The 27028-nt window shown below is 42.5% G+C and overlaps 1 protein-coding gene across 6 annotated transcripts; it reads right to left on the bottom strand.

Annotated features, from left to right (window-relative positions):
• Positions 1-264: 264 nt before the first annotated feature.
• Positions 265-24255, bottom strand: UPP2 (uridine phosphorylase 2). 6 transcript variants are annotated; one of them, XM_034785601.1, is made up of 7 exons: positions 23930-24255; positions 21128-21245; positions 14827-14985; positions 9126-9240; positions 7584-7793; positions 3650-3796; positions 265-2962 (listed from the first exon to the last, which is right to left on the bottom strand). In XM_034785601.1, exons 1-7 carry the CDS (start codon positions 23953-23955, stop codon positions 2781-2783), a joined length of 957 nt encoding a protein of 318 aa, XP_034641492.1. In that variant the 5' UTR covers positions 23956-24255; the 3' UTR covers positions 265-2780. The 6 variants fall into 6 exon arrangements, with proteins under 6 accessions (XP_034641492.1, XP_034641494.1, XP_034641493.1 ...); XM_034785603.1 differs by lacking the exon at positions 21128-21245 and adding an exon at positions 18176-18207; XM_034785602.1 differs by lacking the exon at positions 23930-24255 and adding an exon at positions 18176-18207.
• Positions 24256-27028: the final 2773 nt, after the last annotated feature.

The following is a 27028-nucleotide window of genomic DNA, read 5'->3' as shown; positions in this document are numbered from 1 at the left end:
ATCATGTTTTAATCATATAACGTCTCACCCTGTCCTCCAGGAGTTCTCAGAGTTAATAGCTAATGGTCATAATAATTGCTAAGATTGCTTCAGTTGGTTCCTTAAGTTACCCTAGGATGAATTTCATCAACCCCTGCTAACTTGAATACATCTAACTTATCTAAATATTCTTTAACCTGTTCTTTCCCTATTTTGGCTTGCATTCCTTCCCCTGTGATGTTAATATTAATTGTGTTGAGTATCTGGTTATCATTAACTTTTTTAGTGAAGACTGAAGCAAAATAGGCAAAATAGGCATTAAACAGTTCAGCTTTCTTGATGTCATCAGTTATTACCTCTCCTTCCCCACTAAATAGAGGACCTACACTCTCCTTCATCTTTCTCTTGCGCCTAATGTGTTTTCAGAACCTTTTCTTATTGCCTTTTATGTCCCTTGCTAACTCTAACTCATTTTGTGCCATAATCTTTCTGATTTTGCTCCTACATGCTTGTGCTATTCTTTTGTACTTCTCCTTAGCAATTTGTCTATGTTTCCTCTTTTTGTAGGATTCCTTTAAAGAGCTCCTAGTGGAGCCATATTGGCCGCTTACAATTCTTCCTATCTTTCTCTCACATCAGGATGGTTTGCAGTTGTGCCTTTAATATTGTCTCCGTGAGAAACTGCCAGCTCTCCTGAACTCCTTTTTCCCATAGAGTTTCTTCCCAAAGGACCTTGCCTACCAGTTCTTAAAGTTTGTTAAAGTCTGCTTTTTTGAAGTCACCGAGTCTACTTTGGACTTTACTATCTTGAGTAATTTTGTATCATCTGCAAATTTTCCCACCTCACTGTTTATCCCTTTTTCCAGATCATTTATGAATCTGTTGAACAGCACTGGGCCCAGAACAGATCCCTTGGGGACATTGGTGTTTAGGGGTTTTAAGATTTAGGGATTGATTTGACGTGAAACGTGTACTACCCAGAACACCTAGAGGTGAGACCTCCAGCTCAGGCTGAGGCATACTAATGGGGCATGGCAAGAAAGCCTGAGCCGGACCTGTTCTATAATTAAATAAAAGACTTCAGTTCAAATGCCTGAGTAGTGAGCACTACAGACCTGATATCCCTCTCACACCAGTGAGAAACAGGAGTAATTACAGTGAACCAAATGTAAAATAGCATAGGTGAGAGAAGCATCAGACCTTACATTCCTTAAACAGATTTTTAAAAGTATTATTTCCTGGACTTAAAGTTGTTGTAGTAAAAAAATAAAATAAAATAAAAAATAAAGATACAGTACGACCTCAATTTTATGAACATCAATCTTAGGACACTTTTCTTGATGGGGGTACGGGAGAAGTCATATGACTAAAGTGATGTCAATGAAGAATAGGTTGACATCTTTTCACATTCTGATATCTTCAGTGCATCGGGAATTGCTTTGCAGGGGTTTGAAGGGCAAGAAGTAATCAATGCAGTGCACCATGCTGCAAGTTATGCACTATACCTGCTGTAATTTTGAGATGTTCAGTTTTATGAATTTTTTTATTTAATTAACTCGATCCCCGAATAGCTGATAAAATAGGGATTCTCCTATGTTTGATGAAGATTTCATGAATATTGGTCATACAATTGTGGGTCTAGGCTAGCCCATGAAAAATACCTTTTTGTAATAGTTTCTTCTGATTCTATTTTCTGTTTAAAATTATAAAAACGTGTTCATTTTACAGGCCTGTACTCTATTTAATGTGATATATTAAGTTTATAATATTTAAAATAACAGTTAAACTTCTATAAATTACCGTTACAAAATTGTAAGATTCTCATTGCAAAGAACACTTTGAATGGGTCATAAAAATAGGGCCTGGGCCTGAGCCAGAGCCCACTGAAGTCATGGGAAAGTGAAAGAAGTGGACTCTGGATCAGGCCATAAGTTAAGTAAAAAATCCAAACAACAAAGAACCTTTTAGCCATTTCAAAGTTAGAGATCATGATTTGTATTTCTATGTGCTGATTAGCAAACACATATGAAGGATACAGGACTCGTTAGTAATTTACAGTAAAATTAAATTTGTATCAATAATATTTATTCTCTCTTTATAAGCTGCCTATCACCTGTGTTTGCTGAAACTCAATGAAGAACAATAATGCCACAAATGCTGATTTGCCTAGTTTTGGCTTTCTAAACAATCACCTTGGGGCCCAAACCTACACCCACTAGTGAGCAGTTCCACCATGATGATAATTTTATTTTTGCTATAAGAAGGATTTCTGTGGCCTACCCTTTTATGTTATAGTAATACTTACATACTTTCCATTTCAGACCTTTTCTCAGATATATAAATATGTAAAATTAAACAAAACCAAGTCCTAGATCGGTCTGGATCCTGGAACACTACAGGGCCAGATGTTCAGAGGTGCTGAACACCCACAGGCCCTATTATAAATCAGGTTCACTGAGTCCCGCTAGGGCTACTTGTGATTACACTCCACACCTTTTTATGCCTGTAGAGGGATCTGATGTGGAAAGTGTTTTATAGATAGGTGTTAATTTTATGTGAATGTGTATGCCGTAAAATCCCCTTATAGGACAAAACGACTACATTATAACTGGCTTTAGAGTTTTCACTAACTATGCATTGAAACCATTTGGAACTATCATTCTGTTTCCTTATAAACAGTTTCATTTATATTTGAATTCACTACACAGCAACATTATATTTATGTCTGCCTATACGTATCAATATAAAGAGATAAATACATAAGACATTCATTTTGTGTATTGGCAGGGTATATTTTCCCCTTAGTTATTCAGGAAAAATGCATTGTCTAGTAATTCCATTTGGTTATATAACCCAAGACGCTTTTTGATAAAAATTGAGATCAGATGCTGAGGCCGTTGCTGATATTCTACTAGAACTTCATGGGGTGCCTTAATCTGGTCACCTTCGAGTCTGTTAAGGAGTGCCACACAGACAACAGCAGCTATAAGAAAAACAAAAACGCCCTTTTAAGTAACTTATGATATACCGAAATATCCACGGTATTTGCTACAGTAAAGGATTATATTCCTAGCACACATAGATAATGCAGGTTTATCGGGGGAGGGGTTAAATGAAGGGCTCAATATACATTCCACTTCCTGGAACTTACAGGGGCAGCTGTACTGGAGAAGCAGAGGCAGTGTCGTCATAATTACCCCCCCTTTGCAGGTCTGCAGCTGCAATCTTTAAGCTTTATCCAGAGCTCCTTAGGAGCTCAATTGGCAGAGGTTGCCTGAAAATTCATTTATCACATGCACTGAAAATATGCCCCACAATATGTTAGCAAGAGACAAGTGAGCTTTGCAGCCAGTAAAAGAAAACCAGAGACACGGGCATAGCCAGGAAACTATTCAGAGCTGGGCTGAGTGAAATTTTGGTTTTGCCAAGACAGTTAATTGTTTTTTCTATGCCCTGCACTTCCAAACAAGGAGTTTCAGGTAAACATTTTATGAAGCCACTGGATTTGTGTTAATATACTTTTTAATGAAAGAAGCTTGGAATACATTTGTAGTTTTCACATTGTATAAATCCCAGAGCTGACCAAATCCATATGTAGATAAAATTAGGAAGTGTGAAGGAGTATGAGAACAAACATGAAAAGGAAATGGCCTGTGACAAGAAATCTTACCTTTTAGACCACAAAGTCCACATATAGCAGCAAATACAGTTGACTCCATTTCAATATTTCTTACACCAGCATCATAAGCTCTCTTTAAGTACTCCAACTTCTTTTCATGGGAAAAAGAACACAATGCTCCATCTAATCGTCCTTGACCTGGAAAGAAAAAAACCTGTGACTGCTCATCCGTCTATACAATATGGGGTTTGCAGTCATAGTAAAACTGGCTGCAGTCTCAGGCAGTTTCTCTCAAAGTGCAGAATTTGTCTAAATTCTCCTTAAAACTGCATTAAATTGTTATTTTAATGGGGCTCATTAAATTATTTTTTATTCCATTTGCTATGTATTTTTAAAGCCAATCTGCTATGACAAAATACAGCTGAGTTCACTATAGAAGTTTTAACAAAACCGAGACCAAAAAACCACAGGTGCATAGAGATATGGTGGCAGATTCTCAGCCGTGTAAGTTGGCATAGCTCTGTGAGGCTCTGCAGATGAAATCTACAACATACCAAGTTGCTTTAGAAAACGATTAACAAATTTAGGTACACATGCCCCTTCCATTATGTGGAGAAAATGGAGATGGAAAAGACCTTTTAATCTTAATTTTAACTTTAACTTTTTGAAGGGAGATGGTTAATTATAGGAATCAAACTGGTTTAAGAGAATTTTTTCTTGACAACTTTGTTTTCTACTAGGGGTTCACACCTCTGTTCTCACTTTTCCAAATCTCTTAGGGCTTGGCTACACTTGCAAGTTAGAGCGCATTAAAGCAGCCCTAGGCACCCTAACTCCCAATGTGTCCACACTGCCAAGTCACATAGAGCGCCTCGACTCTGCAGCTGGAGCACTCCTGGTAATCCACCTCCACGAGAAGCATAAAGCTTGCTGTGCCCCAGCTGAAACGCCTGGGCGTCAGTGTGAACGAGGTGTTGCATTACTGCGCTGTGATTGGCCTCCAGAAACATCCCATAATCCCCTGAAGTCAAGTGGCCACTTTTCTCATTGTTTTGAAAGCTCTGTTTCTGACAGCTGGCATGCTTATCTGTTCCGGGACAAAGCAAGCCATTACTGTGGAATGCTGCTGTTGTGAGTGTGTGTGAGAGAGGGGGAGAGGGAGGGGTGGTCTGCTGCTGTCTGAACTTACAAGACAGCATGCTGACATGCTCACAGACCCCCAAAACACACTCCCTGTCACAATCCACCCCCCCATTTGAAAAGCACGTTGCAGCTACTTGCACCCTGGGATAGCTACCACAATGCACTGCTCTCTGTGGTGTTGCAAGAGCTGCTAATGTGGCCACGCCAGTGCGCTTGCAGCTGACAGTGTAAATACACGGCAGCGTTTTCCCTGTTGCGGTCTCCGAAGGCTGGTTTAACTCCCAGCGCTCTACATCTGCAAGTGTAGCCATGCCCTCAGACTCAGGATCCATTTAGAAAAACAATTAACTCTCACACATACTCTCAGATATTCTAAGGGCCCAATTCTTGGATCTGGCCAAGCTGCCCCCTTCACTGGATGCAGGACCTGAGGGCAAGTGAGCAAAGATGCTCTTGCACTGCTCTGTCCCCGGGGCTGCCGAGGACAGTCGTGTCCTCCCACATAATGCAGCACTTAGGTTAGGAAATGGCCTTCAAAGCGATCTATAAGGACTGCATTCCTGGTGGCTGTAACATTAGCAAAGAGAGCGGGTGAGATCCATACTGCAAAACCGAGCCCTTCTTCAACAGTGTGCTGTAAGGATAGGTGACCTATGGGATGATTCAGTTTACTTGACTCAATCTATCAGTCTATCGCTGTTGGTCCCTAATCTTCCTAATTTAGCAGGTGAGGCTAGATAGTTATCTTCAAAATGTTCTTAGTTACTGCTGAGAAAGAACAAAGCCTTTTTGTAAATCCCATAGATTATTTGTAGCAGATGGAGACCAGTCCAGAGGGCTGATAAATTTTGTTTAGAAAATAAGTGAATCATTCATTGCGTTCAAGCCTGCTGTGACTTTACATATGTCTTTAATTGAGGTTTTAGGCTTATCTTTACTTAAAACTGTACAGCTGTGCTGCTGCAGCTCTAGTGCTTTAGCGTAGACACCCCCAGCACCGATCAGATGGATTCTCCCGTCAGTGTCGGTAATCCATCTCCCCAGGAGGCAGTAGCCAGGTCGAAGGAAGAATTCTTCCATTGACCTAGCACTTTCTACATGGGGACTTAGGTTGGTCTAACTCCACCATTCAGGGTTGTAGATTTTTCACATCCCTGAGCAACATAGTTATGTCGAGCAAATTTTCTACTGCAGACCAGGTCTCAGAACACTTTCTAGTAGATCTGAAACAGCCTCTACACAATTGCTTAGAAAAGTCTCTGTAACAGAGATGTGTAAGGTTACTACATGGAGCTCAATTCACACATCTTCCCAGCAGCATTCTCTTTGAAAGGAGAACAGGAGTACTTGTGGCACCTTAGAGACTAACATTCTCTTTGAGTTAGCTTGTAGGTCTGATGTCCAATGAGGAAGAGTAGTCTTGTAATCATTAACTCAGTTAATACTCCTATAGTGGGGTGGGGGTGGGTTTGTTATCATTAGCTAATCGCCAAATGGGGCAATTATCAAAGGACAAAAAAAAGCTGCTTATTAGCTACTGGATCCATATTGCCCAGCCACCTTCCCTGCTTCTGAGTCTTTAGATGATTTTTTGACTAAACAGGAAAAGAATTGATTTGGGATAGACCGGGTTGAAGCACTTTATATGCCTTTGGGTCGGAAAGTCTGGATCTGTGCAGAAGCATGTGGACAACAGTGGACACAATTCCTCTCGCGGGTTCTGGCTGTAAACTGAGGGCACATGCACATTTCTACAAGTGTGGCTGTATTCAGGCAATTGACTGATAGAACTACAGCTCCTGGAAAGTGACCTGTCTTGCTAACATCACAGATTTGTTTTTACTAGTATTTTGGAATTCAATTTTGATCTTCAAAGGATGAACCCCTTCTCACTCGTGCTTATGTTTCTCACTTAGATGTTATGTCCTCGGCTCAGGCAAATGTACACCTAAAACTTTACTACACTGGACAAACCTTTTAATATCCTTGTTGTTCCTACTGTTAATCCTCTCAAATGGCTTTTTATTTAAGTAAAACATGGCCTTGAGAAACACACAGATGGCTGCATTTGCAAGCAGATCCAAAGGTTTATAAATAGTCCTCCAATTATTAATTCTCCATTTATTCTGTTTCATCCACTTTGCAATCAGCATTTAATTTTGTAAAGGAAACCGTTCCAAGATATTGCCGAGGATCTAAGGTTTATTTACACAAATGCCACACACTTACTGACATTTTTCTTCTGTTAGGTAATTCTGAAGCTATAATCCTGTCATAGGAAGTAACTTAGTGTAACCCATCTGTTAAAATTATGTTAAGATTATAGACAAGGGGCTATTTACTTTAGCTGCTTAATGTTATGTGCCTATTGCTTTCAAAGATTCACTGAGTATATGCTGGTTTCGGTGGCTCAGTAGGGCTGAGGGACAGCAGGAAGTGCTATCCAGGGAATCCTATACTTTCCTAAGGGAGTGAGTGCTGTCCAGAATGAATTGTAATGCTTGATTCACTGCCATGGTTATAATAATATTTTCTTTGCAGATGTGATGTTGTTACAAAATTTGACTAAGTGGCAGATGCAAATAGAGGCCAATTACACTATGGTTAATGGTTGTGCTAATTGGTGTGACATATTATGAAAGTAGTTCCATTTCTGACCTTTCAGCAAGTCTCTAAAATATATGGTGGATCAAATCCTAAAGTCCTTCCTTGCGTTTTACTCAGCACTCACTCAGGCAACTCTCCTGCTGACTGCACTGGTCATTTTGCCTGAGCAAGGGTTTCAGGATCTGATCTTATGTTTGAAAAAGAAAATGAATAGAAAATTAGAGATACCCCTCACCTTCATAAAAATCATAGGTGCACATAGTATGCCCAATAAGTGTTGGAAAGTAATGAATCTCTTTGCTGCAGTTCAGTAGCTCCTCAACAAGGTCCTTATCAAGTTCAGTGCTTCGTACAACTATATTATCCAGTATCACCTGCTCAAACCGAGCCTTAAAAAATGAATCCACTGCGATATCTGTGATTACAACAGTTCCAGGGTCAATGCCTGCAGAAGTGGGGATTGGGGATAGGTTAGTGCTACATAATATTTATAATTTAGATTATAACCTAATTTATTACAGTAATATCTTAATTAATATGAATATTTATCAGCAAACTATATATATGAGAGAACCATTCAAATACATACAAAGTAAAACTCAGTAAGTGCACATGTATGGATATGAAGGGTTGCAAAGGGAATATGTTGGCTAAAGGGTATTTATTTCTTCTGACACATAGGTGGGGCAAGGAAAGTTCATGTGTAGCTATTGGTTTGTATGTATGATTTGTCTATGTTTTAATGAATATTTGCTTAGGGTGAAAAGATAGAAATCAAAATAAATATGCCTAAGCCTCCCCTGCCCTCCCCCCCAAAAACTGTGCATCTTAGATCCTGTACTCCTAAAAGGTAAAGGAGATTCTCTGTTAGCTAATTCACTAGGGGCTGTGGGCGTTTTGAGCAGAAGATTAGCTTTCTGTCCCACTACTGCCATGATGTTCCAAATGACCTTCTATGCAGGTGCAGCAGAGCGACAAATGTGAAGTCCTAAAGTGTCCATGGAGTGGTTAAAATACTTTATTGTGCTCCTCAATTTGGGTTTAATCCTGAAGGGTTTATGCAGTCAAAGCTCTCATTGGAGGAAATGGGAGTTTTGCCTGCATCCAGACTGAATGATCAGGCCTGCTTTATTTCCATTACATAGTTATTCCAATTCCTCTCTGAGAGTTAATCTAAATTTATATTTTCTGAACTTCAAGTTAATGTGGTCATTAATATTGACTGAACACTTCCATTGTAAGAGAGAGATTTCTTAGTCCCATTCCTTACCTATCTTTTCCATTCATTCTTAGATTGTAAGTTCTCTGGGAACTGTCTCTCCATTCATGTTTGTATAGCACCCCGCACAATGGGGCCCCAATCCTGATTAGGATTTATGGGCTTGCCAGACAAAACCAATTGATTATACTTATTATTATTAACTGAGTGAAAGATGTTCTATTAGGGCTGAAACTTTCCGTGCATGGTATCAGCTTATGGGTGAGTATTTTGGGAAATAAGAGTAAACTTCTGTCAGCTGGTTTGGGTCTGGAAAGAGTATTATTCAGCTGTATTAGATTTCAAGATATCATGTATTATGAAAATGTATGTTTCTGCTAAACCAGCCATTAGAAGTTTGATATTTGTTGACTTGAAATAAAATCTCATGTTTTGTTTGATATTTGAAGACCTGAAAAAAATAAAAAATATGAAAAGCTCCTAATAACTTGATCTATTACTTAGCTGTGTTTTATTAAACGTCCTTTCCATCTGGAAGTAGTAAAGCTGGTAGCTTACCTAAGCCCCCAGAAGTACCAATGCGTATAATAGTAACATCACGGCATTTTGCATGGTGTAGTAATTTGATTAGTTCATGAAGCATAATAGAAATGGAAGGAACACCCATCCCATGCTATTGAGAGAAAAGAAAATGAAAGCATCATTAATCATCATTTTTGTTCAAGCTGATACATATTTATAAAATTACTTCAGAATATTACTATATAGCCAGAGCTATCCTGTTCCCATTGATGTCAATGGGATATTTGTGGGAGAAGCATCGGACTCTGAATCACACCTTCATGGATTGGGGCATCCATGTGAGGGGCCAGCTTCTCTGAACTACTCTCTCTGATCCCACCTGACAGCATGGCACCAGGTGAAGTTGTACCGATGATGGTTCTCTGAGTGCACCTACTGTGCTCCCTATCCACATACCTCTTACGGAGTTGGCAGCACAGAGATGGAGCCCAGAGGAATGAATGGTGTCAGGTTAAGCATTAGTTCCCACAGGTGTTTTTCTCCAGGTATATTAGGGAATGATGCCATATAGAAAGCTCTTTGGAGCAGGGACTGTCTCTTGTTCTGTCATGCTTGGGAGGAGCTCCCTGTAAACATCTGCAAAGCTACCTCATTATCCACCTTCAGACCCCTCCTCAAAACTCTCCTACAAAAACATGACAATGGTTAGGCTGCTGGTGTGCTGAGACCACTGCCTAGTATGGTGATCAACATTGTCTCATTGTTTCCTTTCACTCCCTTGTGTCCATCTGTTGTCTCTTGTCTTATTCTGAGATTGTAAGCTGGTTGCGGCAGGGGCCGTCTTCCTGTGCTGTGTTTGTATCTAGCACAGTGGGGTCCTGGTCCATGACTAGAGCTCCTAGGTGCTATAGCAAGACAAAAAATCAGTAGTAAATATAATAATATGTTTGTGAAGTGCCAGGCACAACAGGGCCCCAATATCAGTAGGGGTCCCTAGGTGCTATTATAATGCAAATAATAAGAATGATTATTGTAATAATGGAGAGGCTACGACTCACCCGGAATTGCTCTCACCCTATGGAGCCCTAAATGCATCACAGGTCCAGTTTCTTATATACCCTGTAGCTGCTTTATACTGCACTGGCAATACACAGTATCCCTGCAGCCAGCATAGCTGGCAATGGCAAGATCACCTTGGGTGTAGGCGCAGTGTTGCAGGCCCTATACCACACCCAAACAGTCAATCACTTTACAACACAAGAGTCCAAAGGAGCAAGGCCCTGCAGGTTCTCAAACGGGGTGGTGGTTGGAGAAGGCTCTGCCTGAGGGCCTTACCTGCTCTGTGGTCTCTTTTCTGGCTCATTCTTCTGTCTGACTTCCTGGAAAAGAGTTCATTTCTCCTGCAGCTTGTTTACCACCCTTTGCCTGGGTTTCTGAGCTCTTTTTAACCCATTCCTTCAGTCCGTGCATGCTCAGCAGATAGGGTGACCAGACAGCAAGTGTGAAAAATCGGGACAGAGGTGGGGGGTAATAGGAGCCTATATAAGAAAAAGCCCCAAATATCAGGACTGTCCCTATAAAATCGGGACATCTGGTCACCCTATCAGCAGGTCTGGAGGGGCGGGTCTAGCTGGGTCCAGTATTGCCTTTTAAACCCTTTGGGTCCAGTGTGGTGTTTGTACTCCCCCTCACACAGTTCCTGGGGCCATTGGCAACCATTATAATTTAGAGCATGATTTAGGCTGCTCCAAGTTACACCACGGGAACAAGATCAACCTACAGCTCTCCTGGAATAGCTATCCTGAGCTGCACTGTGCATTCTTCCGCTGCAGCCAAGGATGTAGGTCACGGGGCACACAGGAGAGGTGTCTGTATTGTGGGAAAGAGTCTGCTGCTTTGGCTCATCTTGCCTTTCTGGGTACGTCTACACTAAAAAAAAGCCAAACAAACAACATACAACCCCCTCCCCCCCAACACACACAACCCCAAAACGTGCAGTGGCAAGTCTCAGAGCCTGGGTTCTCTGAGTTGGGGGGGATAAAAATAGCAGCTCCAAAAACCTCCCCCCTCTCTGGATTTCAGAGCCTGGGCTTCAGCCTGAACCTGAATGTCTACATTGCTTCTTTTTAGTCCTGTAGTGCAAGCCCAAGTCAATCAACCTGGGCTCTGAGATGTGCTACCATAGGTCTTTTTTGCAGTTTCCTACTATTTTCATCTCCTTTGCCTAAAGTCAGTACAGCGAGAATGTCCTTTCCCTAAATCTGTCTTGTCAGTAAATCAGTTCTGCTTTCAAAAACCCAGAGGCAGGTGTTTTCAAATGGGTAGGATTTATTTTGGCCCAATGGGAACATCATTGGTTCTATCATTTCTTTTTTCCATTTGTAGTGTGTCCCATCTCTCTCTCTGTTATAGGAAGATGGTTTTATTAAGTTTTATTGCGTTTTATGTGTTAACATATTTTGTGTTCTTATTATTCTTGTACAGCTGCTTGAGTTCCTTGACAGTGCATTAAAAAAAATATTTTTATAAGAATAGCCAAGGCAGAAATCTCATAAATACCCCTAGTATTTCTGAGCCTGTTTGCATCTTGCTAAAACATGACATCAGCAACAACTCATAACAAATCATCTAATGGGGCATTGGCCAGAAATTTCATCCTACTTACCATCAGAATCATACAGTGTTCAACGTACATTGGAAAGTTGATCCTGACCTAGCCTTCATTAATTGGCTGGTTTCTTGATGCCTGAAAGATATCGGTCAACTAATGATGTCTAGGTCAGGAGATATAAAATAAAAACAAATAAGAATTTGTTTTTAGAATTGACAAGTTGTGCACACAGGTAGCCTCTGAAACTGTGAAGTTATTACTGTTCTTTTGTCTTCTCTTCTCTTTACTTCCTATTGTTTGGCTTAGTCATGTGCTACATCGTGTCTTAGGCCTTGTCCACACAGACTTCCATTGGTTTAACGAACAGTGTGTTTTAAAACTAATTTAGCTAAAATGGTACAAGTTTGTGTGTAGCCAAGGCCTTATATTAGGATTTATCCTGATAGTGTCACAGTTGTCACTGAATTTTAGACTGATTGAGCAATAATAAAAATGTCATTATTTCCTCTTTTGTTTTTCCAAGAGCCATGTCTTTTCTGTGTATGCTTTTTAGGCTCCAGTCCTGCAAACACAAGTGTGTAACTTCACTCAGGCGAGTGGTCTCCTTGACTTCTCATGTGAGTAAAGTTAGGACTACTCAGATGAGTAAAATGACATAGGTAGGTGATTGCAGGATTAAGATTTTATACCATGCCAAAAGTATTGGTGACATTTAAAGAATAATAACAAAATAAGATTGCTACCATAAAGCTTTTAGGGAATGGTTGTAATATTTTCAACTATATTTCATAGTTTGGGCATGGTGTGAAGTGATATTACCTCTTGAACTTTCAGATTGCTAAACTGAGCAAAATGTGCCCTCTTTCTGTTGTAAGACAGGGACCTTGCAAACTGACTATACAGGATGCCAAGAAATATGACATGACTCAAACATAAGAATCTTTTTTTATAAATCATCATTCTCAGTCCTGATCCGGCTCCTATTGAAATCCATGGCAAAACTCCCATTGGCATCCTTGGGAGCAGGAGCAGGCTCTGTGCCTATTAATCTTTTGTCTACACATGTAGTAGAAGTGTGGAAAAGGGAAATTCATGAGCAGGCATGAGCATGTGCTCTAGTCCAGCGGTTCTCAAGCTGTTTGGTCACAATACCCCATTTTAATGGGGTCGTCAGGGCTGGTGTTAGACTTGCTGGGGTCTGGGGCCAAAGCCCAAGCCCCAGCATCTGGGGCCAAAGCTGAAGACTGAGGGCTTCAGCCCTGGGTGGCGGGGGCTTAGGTTACAGGCCCCCTGCCTGTAAGCTGAAGCCCCGGGTTTTGGTCCCTCCACCCCCACCATGGGGCGGCAGGGCTCGGACTTTGGCCCTCCCACCCAGGGCAGGGGGGGGCTTGGGCAGGGGCTTTGGTCCCCCCTCCTGGGGTCATGTAGTAATTTTTGTTGTCAGAAGTGGGTCGCGGTGCAATGAAGTTTGAGAACCCCTGCTCTAGTCCAAGTATTGAAAGTAAGGGGAAATAATTTATAGAAACCAAAAGATCAAGCAACAGCAGATTTTTACTAGGCTTATTGAAGTTTTAAATATAGCTTTATGAGTGACTGAAAGATTTTTGACTGATGAAAATCTTTTGAGCGTAAAGGGAAAATTTGCCACTGGCTTAGTCCATTATGAATGAAAAGCACAGGCATGGGAATCAGGGCATCTCTAGAGAGCAGGAGATGTAACCTCATGCAAGTCACTTAATCTCTGTGCCTTGGTCTCACCGTAAAATGAGGGTAATTACCCTTTCCTACCTCATAGAATATTGAGAAGTTTAATCAATTAGCACTTTTGGATCCTCTGATGGCAGACACAACAGAAATGCAAAGAGATTGGGAGTGGAATTGTTGATATTTCCAGCTTGTCAACCTCTGAGACAATAAGGCTGTAGCTATGCCACTATAACCCCGTAAACACACTATCATACAGAAGAGGTTTTTCCATTGCTGTAGGAACTCCATCTCCCCAAGCGAAGATAGCTTAGTCAATAGAAGCTGTGTCTACACCAGGGTTTAGGTCGGCGTAGCCACGGTGCTCGGGGTGGGGTGGGGGCGTTGGTGGATTTTTCAACCTAAGACTATGCCAACCTAAGTTTTAAGCATAGATCAGCCCTAAGAGATGTGATGGAAGAAAATTACCTGCTGTGGTAATCACTATGTTTAAACTATTGGCCAACCTGCTGGCTTGTTGAACTATGCTGTTATTTCTATATGCACTATCTCTAGGAAATAGCAAATAGAGAACAATGTAACAGTGTTAGCTGTTAGGCTTTTTTGGAAGAATCCAAAACTTTTTCCATCAGTTAAAAGTGGGGTCTTTATGGCTTGGGAGATAGGAGCCTTTTATCTCTAGGTCACAGATTTGAATCCAGCTCAGGTCAGTGGTGCATGGAAGTTATTATGATATAATGGCTTCTTGACAACCAACATGAAATTAACGTGATAGATTATCCAATAATCAGTGGATTACCACCATAACTGACACCATTCTTGGCAGTCTCAACACAGAGGCCAAGAACTGAAGGGCATGAAGACTTAACTAGCCTCTCACTATAAGAGGCAGTTCCTCTAGGTCAGGGGTAGGCAACCTACGGCACACGTGCTGAAGGCGGCACGTGAGCTGATTTTCATTGGCACTCTCAGTGCCTGGGTCCTGGTCACCGGTCCGGAGGGCTCTGCATTTTAATTTAATTTTAAATGAAGCTTCTTAAACATTTTGAAACCTTATTTACTTTACATACAACAATAGTTTAGTTATATATTATAGACTCATAGAAAGGGAACTTCTAAAAAGGTTAAAATGTATTACTGGCATGCAAGACTTTAAATTAGAGTGAATAAATGAAGACTCAGCACACCACTTCTGAAAGGTTGCCGATCCCTGCTCTAGGTCAACATGCTGAGGCTGTTCTTGCAATGCTGCTCCCCATAGTATGTTCCCTATTCAGTGTCCAGGGCTCTCAATCCAGCAGCTTTCAGAAGCTCTAAGTCCACATGAAACATTTAAAAAAGAAATACAAACAATGTGCTAAATTCTTCAGCTATTGTTGGCCTGAAAATGGAAGTATTTTAGGTACACTATAAAGTACTTACACTGATGGAGAGCACTGGTCCAGCCTTGTACATAGAATACCGATCTGTCCCAGCACAAATATCTTTCAAGTCTTTCCCATCTCCTTCAAGTCCAAGTTCTTTGTGCATGAACTGAGCAAAAGCTTTCATTCTGTTAGGGCTGCCACCAACGCAGACAAACTAGAAATAAAATGTAAGATTATCTGTACCATTCTAGCTAAAGCAGGGATCAAGACTCAGTCTGCACTTCTAATGTTACACTCAATTGCTCTAGTGGAATCATTTATCCAAAGGGAGCAGATGTGAAAGTAAAGCAACTGCAAGACACAATTACCTAGTCTTGCAATTCTTATATGGAAATTCTTTTTAGAAACATGCAGCATTTTATAATTCCAGCCCCATCACAAATCTACCGTATATATTTTTTTAAAATATGCCAACACCGCGTTTTAGGAGGACAAACAGTCTGATTTATTAGACCCATATCCTAGCTAGATAACCATTGTTCATGTTGTAACCTTGTTAATGGATCTGGACTTGTGCTGATCCTAAGTATCAAGTAAAAAGCAACAGAGGGTCCTGTGGCACCTTTAAGACTAACAGAAGTATTGGGAGCATAAGCTTTCGTGGGTAAGAACCTCACTTCTTCAGATGCAAGTGAAGAAGTGAGGTTCTTACCCACGAACGCTTATGCTCCCAATACTTCTGTTAGTCTTAAAGGTGCCACAGGACCCTCTGTTGCTTTTTACAGATTCAGACTAACACAGCTACCCTTCTGATAAGTATCAAGTGTTTATTTGGATGGCTTTGTGGTTAGAGGGTGAAACTCAGATTCTATTCCTAAAATATATTGTCTACATGTCCTGATGTTGCCACAGGCTTCCTTTCCAACTTCCTAGGCAAGTTACTTAATCTTTTTGTGCCTCAGATTATCCCTCTAAAATGGGATAAGAATTCTTACTTCCATCACAGAACTACTGTGAAGCTTATGTTTGTAAAAGTGCATCGAAATCCTCAGATGGAAGGTGCAGTGAGAGTACATAAATGGAAAATATTATTGTTATTTGTTAGGTTTCTGACTATCACTCATGAGAATGAACAAACTAGGCTCTCTCTTTCTTTTAGTGAGGACTATAGAGGATCAGATTAGTTCAAGGGTCTAAAAAATAGGAAATAACATTAAAAATTACATATGGTGTTACTATAGGATTTCACTACTGTACAGCTGCGAATACTTGGATATTAATTCCTGGCCAAGTAAATGCAAAATAACATCAGTGTAATATATGCACTGAATTTAAGTTGTTACTATTGCTACAGACAGCAAAGCAGAAACAGATGTTAGAGTAGCTAATGGTCTAATTTGTTCTATCAACAGTGTCAACAAGAATTATTGAGCATAGCTGGAGACATAAAAACAATGGGGGGGAGACAACATTTCACAAATGACATTATTTTCAAAAATCGAATTCTACATTTAAAATGCAACTAAATGTTCCCCTCTGCCAACCTGATTTCAAATCTGGCTGCTGAGGTCAGAAGTAACATGAGGTTTCAGACCACCAACACAGTCTCTAGTGTATACTTGTTTACATTGTAAAACTATTGCACAATTTCCCACACAGTGCTCAGGAAAAAGAGAGGTTTGGGACAGTTGCAGGTTGAAATGAGGTGTTTGGCAGAGCTGTGGGGAGAGCTTAACTGCCAGTGTTACTGCTAGGCCCTCACTTTCAGGTGTACCACATTTGTCCCCCAAAAATATGTTTTAGGAGATTGAAGGGCTTGTCTACATGGGGGGGATCCACAGCTTTTGAAGTTAATCCACTTTGAAAACGTTTGTGTACACACAACTGCATCATGTAGTGCACTGATTCCTCATGTACTGTGAACTCTGCAGTCTTCTTTCAAAACGAACTAACTTTTCTGTGAAGGAGTTAGTCCAGTCTAGTGTTCGTGTGTAAGCAATAATGCTGCAAATTACTTTGGCAGTCCTTCAACAGCTGTCTCACTCCGCTTTGTGAGTGACCGTTACTGACCTGTCTGTTTACCTGTGTGCCCTCGGTCAAATTGACCAGGCGTCCCCTCCCCCACTTATAAGCTGGCACAGTGCCAGATTTTGTCCATTCGCTCCTAGATTCCAGTTTGTCACAATACCTGTGATAATACTCCAGAAGCCCCATTACATGCCTCAGGCAGCCACCTGGCTGCATCGAGACCCCGAATCTAACCACTATCTGGAGAGAAACATCAATGCAGGAAGCTCTTGTGGCCAGCCATGAGAATAAAGACCTTTTTGTGGACATTGCTCGGCAGATTTCTCTGAGGGGCCATGACCAGCTTACTGAACAGTGCCAGATAAAGAGCAAAGAGCTCATGAGCACCTACATTACATGGAGGGACAACAGGAAAAATCCTTCTGGGGACATGTAACCTGTCAATTTTTATGAGGAACTGAAAGGATTTTGCATAGCTGCATGACCACCCAACCCAGGCAGCTTGTGGAGCCTGCTGGCCACCTTCTCTCTTCCCCTCCACCCCCCACTCCCAGAGGATGACATGCAAGATACATTGGGGTATGAATATAAAGAGGCCAGTAAAGGGATTTCCCTATAAAGCCAGGATTGGTTCAGGACCCAGGACCCTGATGCTGGCTATGTAGAACATGAGCCCAATTCCTGCACTGCAGCAACCAACCTCAATCCCCAGGCAGCCATCCAGACCAGGACTAAGACTGATCCTATGGAGGGAAACTCAGCATGTAAGTTCTTTAAAATTATTTTTTAATGATTTACTATCTAACTTTTAATTGATGATGCTGCTGTACTGTTGTACTGGCTTCTGTTCTGGGCGCCCCATGGCCATGGCCATTGATAACCCCATGGTCCCTGCCTGCCAGCCTCCCTAGACAAACATTTACAGGGCCCTCCTAGCCCTGTAAACCTTTCCAAAATGGTATCTACCCTGGCCAGGTCTCTGTCTCATGCTAAAGCCCCAACTACTGACCAATTTCAGGCCTATGCCATGGAAGACACATGCGTGTGCTCCGATCTCCTTTTCCCCTTCCCTTGGCTGGTAACAGTGAATGCTTCAGGCAATCATTGCAGAACCCTGTCTATTTTTTCTTTTCACTTTCTATATGCCTGCAGGGGAGATATCTAAGCACAATCTAAGAGAAACGGCTCAATTTTTGTTCTGAGATTATGAGGAATAGCTGCATGGCCATCCTCCCTGGTATAGCTAGTGACTCCCTTCCACTCCTGCAGCACTTCTGGAGGGACCATCTTGAGGATTAACTTCACAGCGTATCTCACTGGTCTGCCTTTTGCCTTTTTGAATAAGTGGGGGCATTCTCTGCCTCCTAGTCACCCACCTCAGCATAACCTCATCCAGAGTCAGGATAGCCTAAAAGAGATGGAGAAGGGATTACTATACAGCTCACCCCCAGATTCACCCTGCTAACTCCTTTGACACCATATAGGCACCTAAAATGCACAGCAAAACTAGGCAGTGGACTTAATTCCCAAGCCCACCCCCGCAACCCCACCCTCCAAGGAACAATGGCAAAGCCACACAGACAAAAATCCCAACACAAACACCACGTACCATCTTCCAGGTCCCCCCAAGACTGGGAAGAAATGCAGAGAGGTAAAGGCAGAAACACATGTTTAAAAAAATAGCTATCACAGCCTTCCTAGAATGTGAACAATAACTGCTTGTCATTTCTTTAATACCCCCAACTGCTGTGCACCTGCACTGGTCAGACCCTCAAGGACAGGGCCTTTATCAACAGCAGAATAAATCTGAGAGGGAGATAAGGGAAAAGTCCTGTGGAAATGTTCATGGACATCAATACAAAATCCCCCAAAACCCTCGAAAAATGCAGAGCGGGGAGGCAGTATCTGAGAACTGAGAATGAAACTGACAAGGAGCTTTCTGGGAGATGGTTACAGTAGCAAAGGACAGTGTGGCAATTGCCAGGGAAAGCACTGCATTAGTCAAAGACAGTATGGAAAGAGACAGGGAGATGTAGAGGCAACTCCTGGAGGCAATATAAAGCCAAAATGCCCTGTTGCAGTGCATATTGCTCTTAGGGCAGCAGGCAACGTTTTCTTTCTGCTGCTTCCAACCTATTCTGCAAACAGCGCCATCTCCCTTTCAAACAACCAAATGCACATTCCACTGTCATTCTGAGGCTACTAAGGTAGTGGGTAAACAGTTCCTTCCTTCCTTCCTTCTGTCCAAGTGGCCTAGGAATGGCTTCATTAACCAGGGGAGCAGAGAGTAAGCAGGTCTCCCAGGAGCAATATCCACACCATTAATGTCCATAGTGTTCCCAGGGGCAAAAGATCCTAGAATTGTGGACCCTTCTAAACCATCCTGCTTTTATGTCTGTAACCCTGCCAAAATGGTTGACAAGCCCTTGGGAGCACCATGGAGAAATACCTCTGAGCCCTGATTGGGGGCAAATAACAGGCACATGAGTCCCATAAGTTGCCCAATATAGTTTGGGAATCCCTTGCATGTAAAACCATCAATAACCCCCTGAGCGTTACCAAGCTTTATTACCTGGTACAATAGTACCTTTTCCATGGCATCACACACGATGGCCCCAACATCTGATCTCCCCATGCTGAATTGGTTCACAACAGAGCAGGAGCATTCAGGGGTGGCCAGCTTCCAGAGAGCAATGGCGACCCGCAATCTGCCTGTTCACAGGTATGGGGCACTGCATATTGGCATGCTACCACTCTAGTGCTGGAATTAGTTCAGCATGTATCTCATGAAAGCTTGCATTCCCCATCCTGAAATTCTGTCATCACTGCTGGCTGTCCCAGGTTTGCAGATCAAGTCGTTCCCACCAATCTCTGCTGGTTTCCTGAGCCCAGAAACCATGTTGCATACTGTGAAGCTGCTTAAGGAACAAATCCTCCATTGCCAGTTGGTCAGTGTCTTCTTCTTCATCCTCATCTGCATCCCAGTTCCACCATCGCTGAGGACGCTCCTGTTGCTGGAGGAGCTGCTGCTGCTGCCACATCATCTGCTCAGTGGTGTGGTAGGCAAAGTCCCAAGTCGAATTCATCCAGCTTTGAATCCTGAAACACTGCCCAAGCAGCCTCTGCACATTTGAGGTTGCCAGCATAGCGGTGCAGGGCATTGTTGGGTCCAGGTTGACTAGCAGTAGTTCAAAAGTGGCACAAGCCTGCCCATAAAGGAAGTACGGGGCAAAGACAGATGAATCATGGGATTTTAAAAAAATGTTGAAGTAGCTTGGCTTCCGCTCTGCATCCCACAAGACAGCAAGAAAAGTCCCAGAATAAACACCGCTCAGCAGCAAAGCATGGGAATGCCACGCCCTCAGTTTACAGCAAACTGTCGCCGTATGTACACACTGATGTGCATCAACAGAGGATACATCATCCTGTATGCACCCTATTATGCGGCATGGGTATGGTGTGTTACCTGACGCTCAGCAAAAAGTTGCGCATTAACTCCCCTTCCCCAACATGTAGACAAGCCCTTAGTCAATAAACCGAAAAGATTTGTAATCATAAGATGCATTTTGACCTCAGATCTCAATTGGAAACATGAAGTCTTATGTCACTTACCTCAAGTAGATGATGGCCAAATACTTCAAGACAAATATTCCTCCCCTGTGTAACTCCACTGATGTCATGGCAGATTGGAAACTAGGTTTTACCGAGGTGGGTTTTATTAAAGAAAACTTTCTGTTTGGGTTTCTGACCATATGATGAACTACAGAACTTTGTAGATTTGGGGCAGAAAGAATCTTTGCATATATACAATTCTGTATAACATCTTTGGCTACGAGGATGAGTAGAAATTCCTTGAGAAATTGAGGTGAAAGCCATTCTCTGAAGTAACTTAGAATCCATGCTGCTGGTGCAGAAATGGAGCACATCCTTCTTTCCTCAATAATAAAATACATAGACTTGGAAACAACAGCTATCACCGACACGATGGGCCAAATTCATCCTTTGAAGTCAATGTACTCTCTCAGTTCTGAAGTCAGTAGAACTCCACCATGGAGGATTTTACCTCATTATGTCTGTGATAGGTTTAGTTTTTGAGTCTACATATTTTATTGAGAAAAGAAGGGTAATCTCCACTGCTGTATCTGCAGCACAGTTTTAGTAAGTTGCTTCACAGAATGGCATTGGCCTATGGGAAGTTTAACTCATCTTCCTAGTGAGACCTAAGAAGACACTAGATAAAGGTAACAGTAAGAGATGTTTGAAGAAAGGCGAGTACGAAGGAAATGATTTGTATTTAGAGCTATTGTAACCTTTGCATTTTTGTTTACCTTTACGTCACCAAACATCACTGGTAGGTTGTGTGTTTTAGTTCCTAAATTTAAGTGATAAAGAACATCTTCGTCCATTGAATCCAAATGAGGGTTTTTAACATGAACAAGCCCATTTCTGAAAAAAAGTTTTGAGAGGTTTTATGGACAAGTCAGATCAAACAAAGGGAATTCATGACACAAGAGACAGTATCTGAATATTCGGTTGGTAACTTAGATTCATTGTTAGAATGTTATGCTCATGACATCAGGGCTATGTGTCATAGACCCAACCACTGGGGATGGCGACAGCTTGTCCTCTTCCCAGTCATTTTTTACTGTTCTGTAGATGCCCCCTTGATGCAGCTGCAGGACTCGAGCACCTTCACACTCACTACTTTCCTCAACATTTTTTATGTAATTGCATCTCTGCTATTGGTCATGTGACCAAAACTGGCAAGTGAGAAAGGGGGTTGTACTAGAGAGCCTCTGATTTCTGCCACTGATATAAAACATGGAGCATGGGGTCTGGTACCACCACCTGTGAGGTGTAGAGTGGGGTGACTGCAGAGGAGTCCATCAGAGAGATTATTGTGTCTCACGAGCAAATCATTACCCCTGTAGGAATGGAGTGAGCTGCGTAGGCTCCTTCCCAAAATAATGCAAAGCGAGAGGAGAAGGAAGAGAATAGGATCTGCAGGGGAAGCAAAAGTGCAGAGGAAGGTACAGATGGGGTAGGAGGACAGAGTGTGGGGAGGTTTTGGGGGGGATTGGAGTGAAGAAGTAAATAAGGACTAGGGAGAGTAGGATATCATTGGTGGTGGAATTTAGGGTTACCATACGTCCGGATTTTCCCGGACATGTCCGGCTTTTGGGGGCTCAAATCCCCGTCTGGGGGGAAATCCCCAAAAGCCGGACATGTCCAGGAAAATCGGGAGGGAGGGAGGGACGGAGGGCTCGGTGGTACTCGGCCGGGGCCTCTGGGGCTGGGGTCGGCGGTGCGGGGCCGGGCCGGGGCCGGCGGTGCTCGGCAGGAGCCGGGGGTGCGGGGCTGGGGCCGGGGCCGGTGCGGTGCCGAGCGGGGGTCGCGGTGCCGTGCCGGGAGCCGGGGTCGCGGTGCCATGCCGGGAGCCGGGGTCGCGTACTGGGCCGGGGGCCAGGCCAGGAGCCGGGGTTGCGTACCGGGCCGGGGGCCAGGCCGGGAGCCGGGATTGTGTACCGGGCCGGGGGCCGAGCTGGGAGCCGGGATCGCGGGGCCGGGCCGGGAGCCGGACCCGCGGGGCCGGGGGCGCGGTGTCGGGCCGGGAACTGGGCCGGGGGCGCGGTGCCGGGCTGGGAGTCGGGCCCGCGGGGCCGGGGGCGCAGTGCTGAGCTGGGCCGGGCCGGGAGCCGGGGTCGCAGTACCGGGCCGGGAGCCGGGGTCGCGGGGCCGGGAGAGCGGTGCGGGGCCGGGGTCGCAGTGCTGGGCTGGGGTCCGGAGTCGCGGGGCCGGGCCGGGCCGGGAGCCGGGGTTGCGGGGCCGGGGGAGGGGCAGGGGGCGGAGTTTTCAGGGGAGGGGGCAGAGTTGGGGCGGGGCTGAGGGTGGGGAAGGTGCGGGGTTGGGGCGGGGCCGGGTCCCCATAGAGTGTCCTCCTTTTTAAAAACTAAAAGATGGTAACCCTAGTGGAATTAAAGGAAAAGGGGACAGACCATACAGTGAGTGGAGAGGTTTGAGTGTCAGACAGACAGACTACAGAGTACAAAGAACAAGAAACCTGAGGACACAAAAGAGGGAGGGAGGGAGAGAGAGAAACAAGAGGAGAGTCAGAGTTAGAAGATCTGGAAAAATCCATTCTGTCAGAACTGAGAAAAGCTCCTCAGGAAGAACCAATGCAAACATCAGGAAATACAGGAGCAACAAGGAAAGAGCTAATGGCTCAATTTAGGTAGGAAAACAAAGGGAGGATGGGAGGCAAGGCTGCCCCATTGCATTCAGCATTAAAGTGCTTGCATACTGCATCTGTTCCAAATAAATTGTTTCCTGGGTTGGTCCTTCCAGACAGCCAGCTGGATTTGGGATTCATAGCCAACTTCTTCCCCATTAACTCCACTAGCCCTTTTATTTAATTCTGAATTGGCTGCAGTGCCAGCATCTGCCTAAAGTTTGCTGCCAAGGCTTTGATGCTGGGTCCCTTCATGGGTTCTAAGCAGCTGACCAGCTCAAACTCCTATTAGAAACTATTTCAGTAGGTGGACCCAGCATTCCCACACTTCCAGTATTACCACTGCAGTCACTGGCTGTTAATGTCTAGGGAAAGTCTTACCATTCTATGTCTTGCCAAAGGCATGTCTCTGGAAATGTTTAATGTAATATTAACCATTTTTTGCAGCAATTACACAATCGTTAGAATCCTTAAATACTTTGTAAAAACTGTTATCTACATAAAGTTCAGCAAAAAAGTCAATATTTTCCTCTAACCTTAGCAATGGGAAGAACTGTAACTCTTTCTTCAATACAGTTCTCCCAGAATTAACGGATAAATAATGTACTTAAACACTGACTCTATATTATCTTACATACAGGAGTTTGCTGAAATTTTAACAAAAGTTGTGATTTTCATATTGTCCCAACATCTTGATAAATCACTGGGCAATAATCCGCATTTAAAGTAAAGTGAGATTCATAAGACAATGGGGTTTCAGTTTGCATTCCTTTTCCAATTGTATAATAAATGCAAGAGGATTAAATAGCAGTGTAGTTCAGTGTTCCAAATAAAAGCTAAAACAAAGCCTAGAAAACAGCTATCTTATCAAAACAAATTCAAAATTCACTCAATTACTTACCCAGCATAACCTTTCCTTTCAGTCATAACGGGCTTACTGGAGTCCACTGAAAGGGATGTTATGACTTCCCCCTTTCAGAAAAACACTTCTTGGTTGACACCAGGGAAGGACAACACTCTTCTGTTGCTACAGCTGCTAATTTATAGGATCTAATATGAATATTTGAAGAAGCTTTGCAGTGAGTTAAATACCCTCTTTTCACTTAGTGTTATTCTAAGAACAACAATGGAACTTTTTCTCTTATGTTTTCTAGTCAACCAGTCAGATGCAAAATATTCCTCTTCCTGGAGATTCATTGCTATTTGTTTCAGTAAATCGTCAGATCAGTATTCCAGGATTCAGATTGGCTATTTCTGAAGGACTGTCACTTCTCACTTTAACTCACCTCCCATTCTTATGGTAAGGCCTCAGATTGGCTATTTTTGAAGGAGTGTCGTTTCTAACTTTAAGTTACCTCCCATCATTATGCTGAGGTAACCGAAGGGCCAGGGCTAGCTAACCTCCTGCCGTTGATATACTTACTCTTTGACCAGGGGCCCTGGTTCTCACACTTGGCAGTCATCCCAGCATGAGGTTCATGTGGCACATGTATATTCTGAAAACAAAAGGGGTGGAGAATACAAATTGTCTGCCTATTTTCATAATTCCATAGGGTTCTGTTGAAAATGCATGTAAGGTACATGTGACAGCCAGAGCCAGGAGAACCTAGATGTTTTTGGATCACAAGGATTTGTGCAAACTAGTGCTGGTCAGAAATGTTTGTGTGGCAAAACATTTATAAGAAATGCATCTATTTGAAGAAAGTTTGTTTGGAAAGAAAAAACTGAAGAACAGCACTTTGATAAGGTTGAAATGGAATGTTTCAATTCTTCTGTAATGGGACATTTTGATTTTCTGTTTCAAAATTACTTTTTGTTTCAATTGCTTAATTTTCTGTAATATAACACAAAATAAAAGTTGAAAACAGAACAAAAGGTTTTGATCACCCCAAAATGAAACTCTTTTCAGAATTTTGTTTCATGGGAAATTGTGAATTTTTTTCTTTTGTTCGGTTTTGGAAGTGGAAAAAGAAATTCAATTCCCAGTACTCCCTGTGAAACGAAAAATCTGGTCCCTGCCATTGTCTAATGCAAAGCATTAGATTTGATTTTAACTGATGATGGCTCTCATCTCCTGAGCTTTGCTTCCATGTGCAAAACACCCCAAATTCTCAAAATTGGTTTTGAGTTGTATTATGAAACCATTATTCCATTCAGCACAATAATAAATCACTCCATGTTTTCTCAAATGGTTTGTGAACAGTGAGTAAACCTTTTGATAAATCTGCTCTGGATTTCAAATTTACAACAGAAGCCTGAAGCAAAACAGAGATTTCAGACTGGACTCTGAACATTTCAAACAGCTCCCATGGCACAACTCTTTTTATACTCCTCCAAAACTCTTCCCCCATTTTTGTTTTTGTTTTGGTTTGGTCGTCTAAATCATTCATAGAGATAGAAACCTATTTCATATTATCTTGGCATTTCCTCTTTGGATTCTTGACCAGGGCTTTGGCACAACCAAAGAAGAGCTTGCTCACAGAGAATCTGCCCTAGGTTTTACGCTGAGTCAGTGCATGCTGGGGAAGGACAGTGGGAGTGGTGTGTGAATACTCATGCAGTGCGGACGTGTTTGATAAAGCCTAGTTATGTGTCTCACTGCTTTGATTTAAGGAGCTTTGTTGCTTGGGATGCAACAGTGTTCAAGTGAGTATTTTAATATCTGGGCTGTGTTCTGAATTTTGTTCATGCAGATGTAAAACAGAAGTCTGGTATGAAATGAGCATTTCTGGGGCTATGGGAACAATAATTTTCTGTTATTCGGCCCTCTGGCTGTGGAACTGGCCAGATTCACCTGGTTGACTTTAGTGACTAGAAAGCATCTTTATTATTATTTATTTGTATTGTGCTAGCACCTAACAGCCCTAGTCATGGACCACATCCCCACTGTGCTAGGTGCTGTACAAACACAACAAAAAGATAGTTCCCGCTTCAAAGAGCTTACAGTCTAGGGCTGATTCTGCCACCCCTACTCAAGTTCCGTTCCTTCACTGAAATGTCTCATGGGAGTGAGTATTGCAAGACAGAGTCCCTAGGGCAGTTTGAGGCTTGGTTCCAATAAATGCCTAAAATTGCAGATCCTCATCTTATCCACATTACAGCCACCTGAGTGAGTCTCACAAAACCAGGCTCCGTTACAGAGTATCTACTACTGCCTGTTTCCGTAATGATATAATTCTCCCAGGAGAGGAGGAAGTGAACTGAACATCTCAAATCATTCAGAAAGGAGTAATAGGAGAAATTATTCCCAAACTATGCTGGTTTAGGAGAGATTAATCCATTGGTGCATTGAGGTTAACACAGAAACACTTTCCGTACCAATCTGCAGCTGATTTTAGCTATTAATGTTTTAAAAGATTTTCTGACAAAAATAAAAAAAAATAAAAACATAATCAACAGGAATGATTGACCACTATCTATTCAAACATTGCTTGTAATAAGTTAAATTGCAAAACACCCTAGACACTTCTAGAGGACACTATAGATACTTATAGGAGAAACATCGAGCAAAGAAAGAAATGTTGACAGCACTTGAATCTATTTGAGATGGCTGTGCACTGACTTTTCCAACATGTGTACTGTCTTTTAGGAACATGAAAAAAATAAACGGAGGGTGCTAGGGCTGCTGCCTAGAACGAGCTCCTCAGAGTCTGTGGTTACATGCAATAATTTTTAAAGTGGTTTTAAGTATTGATTGGAGAGGCCCAAAGCTCCCATTTAGCATTTACATCTAGCTGTGGCAGATGAAAGTATTGGCTAATTAGATAAGTGTTAGGTAATTAATTACTCCGGTGAATTAAACTGGAGTAACTAATTAACATGTCTGATTCTGGTGCAGATTTTGTTAGCCAACACTTTTGATCTGCAGCAGTCACAGAAAACTCGGTGTGAGAGTTATATGCCCTAGGTAACAGCGCTCCTGGTTATTATGGAAAGTGCTTGTTATCTTATTGAGAGATTCCCCATAAGGCTGGGTAGAAAATCGGAGCACAGCAGCTTT

Source organism: Trachemys scripta, chromosome 11 (assembly GCF_013100865.1).
Source record: "Trachemys scripta elegans isolate TJP31775 chromosome 11, CAS_Tse_1.0, whole genome shotgun sequence".
NCBI classification, from domain to species: domain Eukaryota; kingdom Metazoa; phylum Chordata; order Testudines; family Emydidae; genus Trachemys; species Trachemys scripta.
The sequence above is the reverse complement of the archived record's forward strand: the minus strand, read 5'-3'. Positions and strand labels throughout refer to the sequence as shown.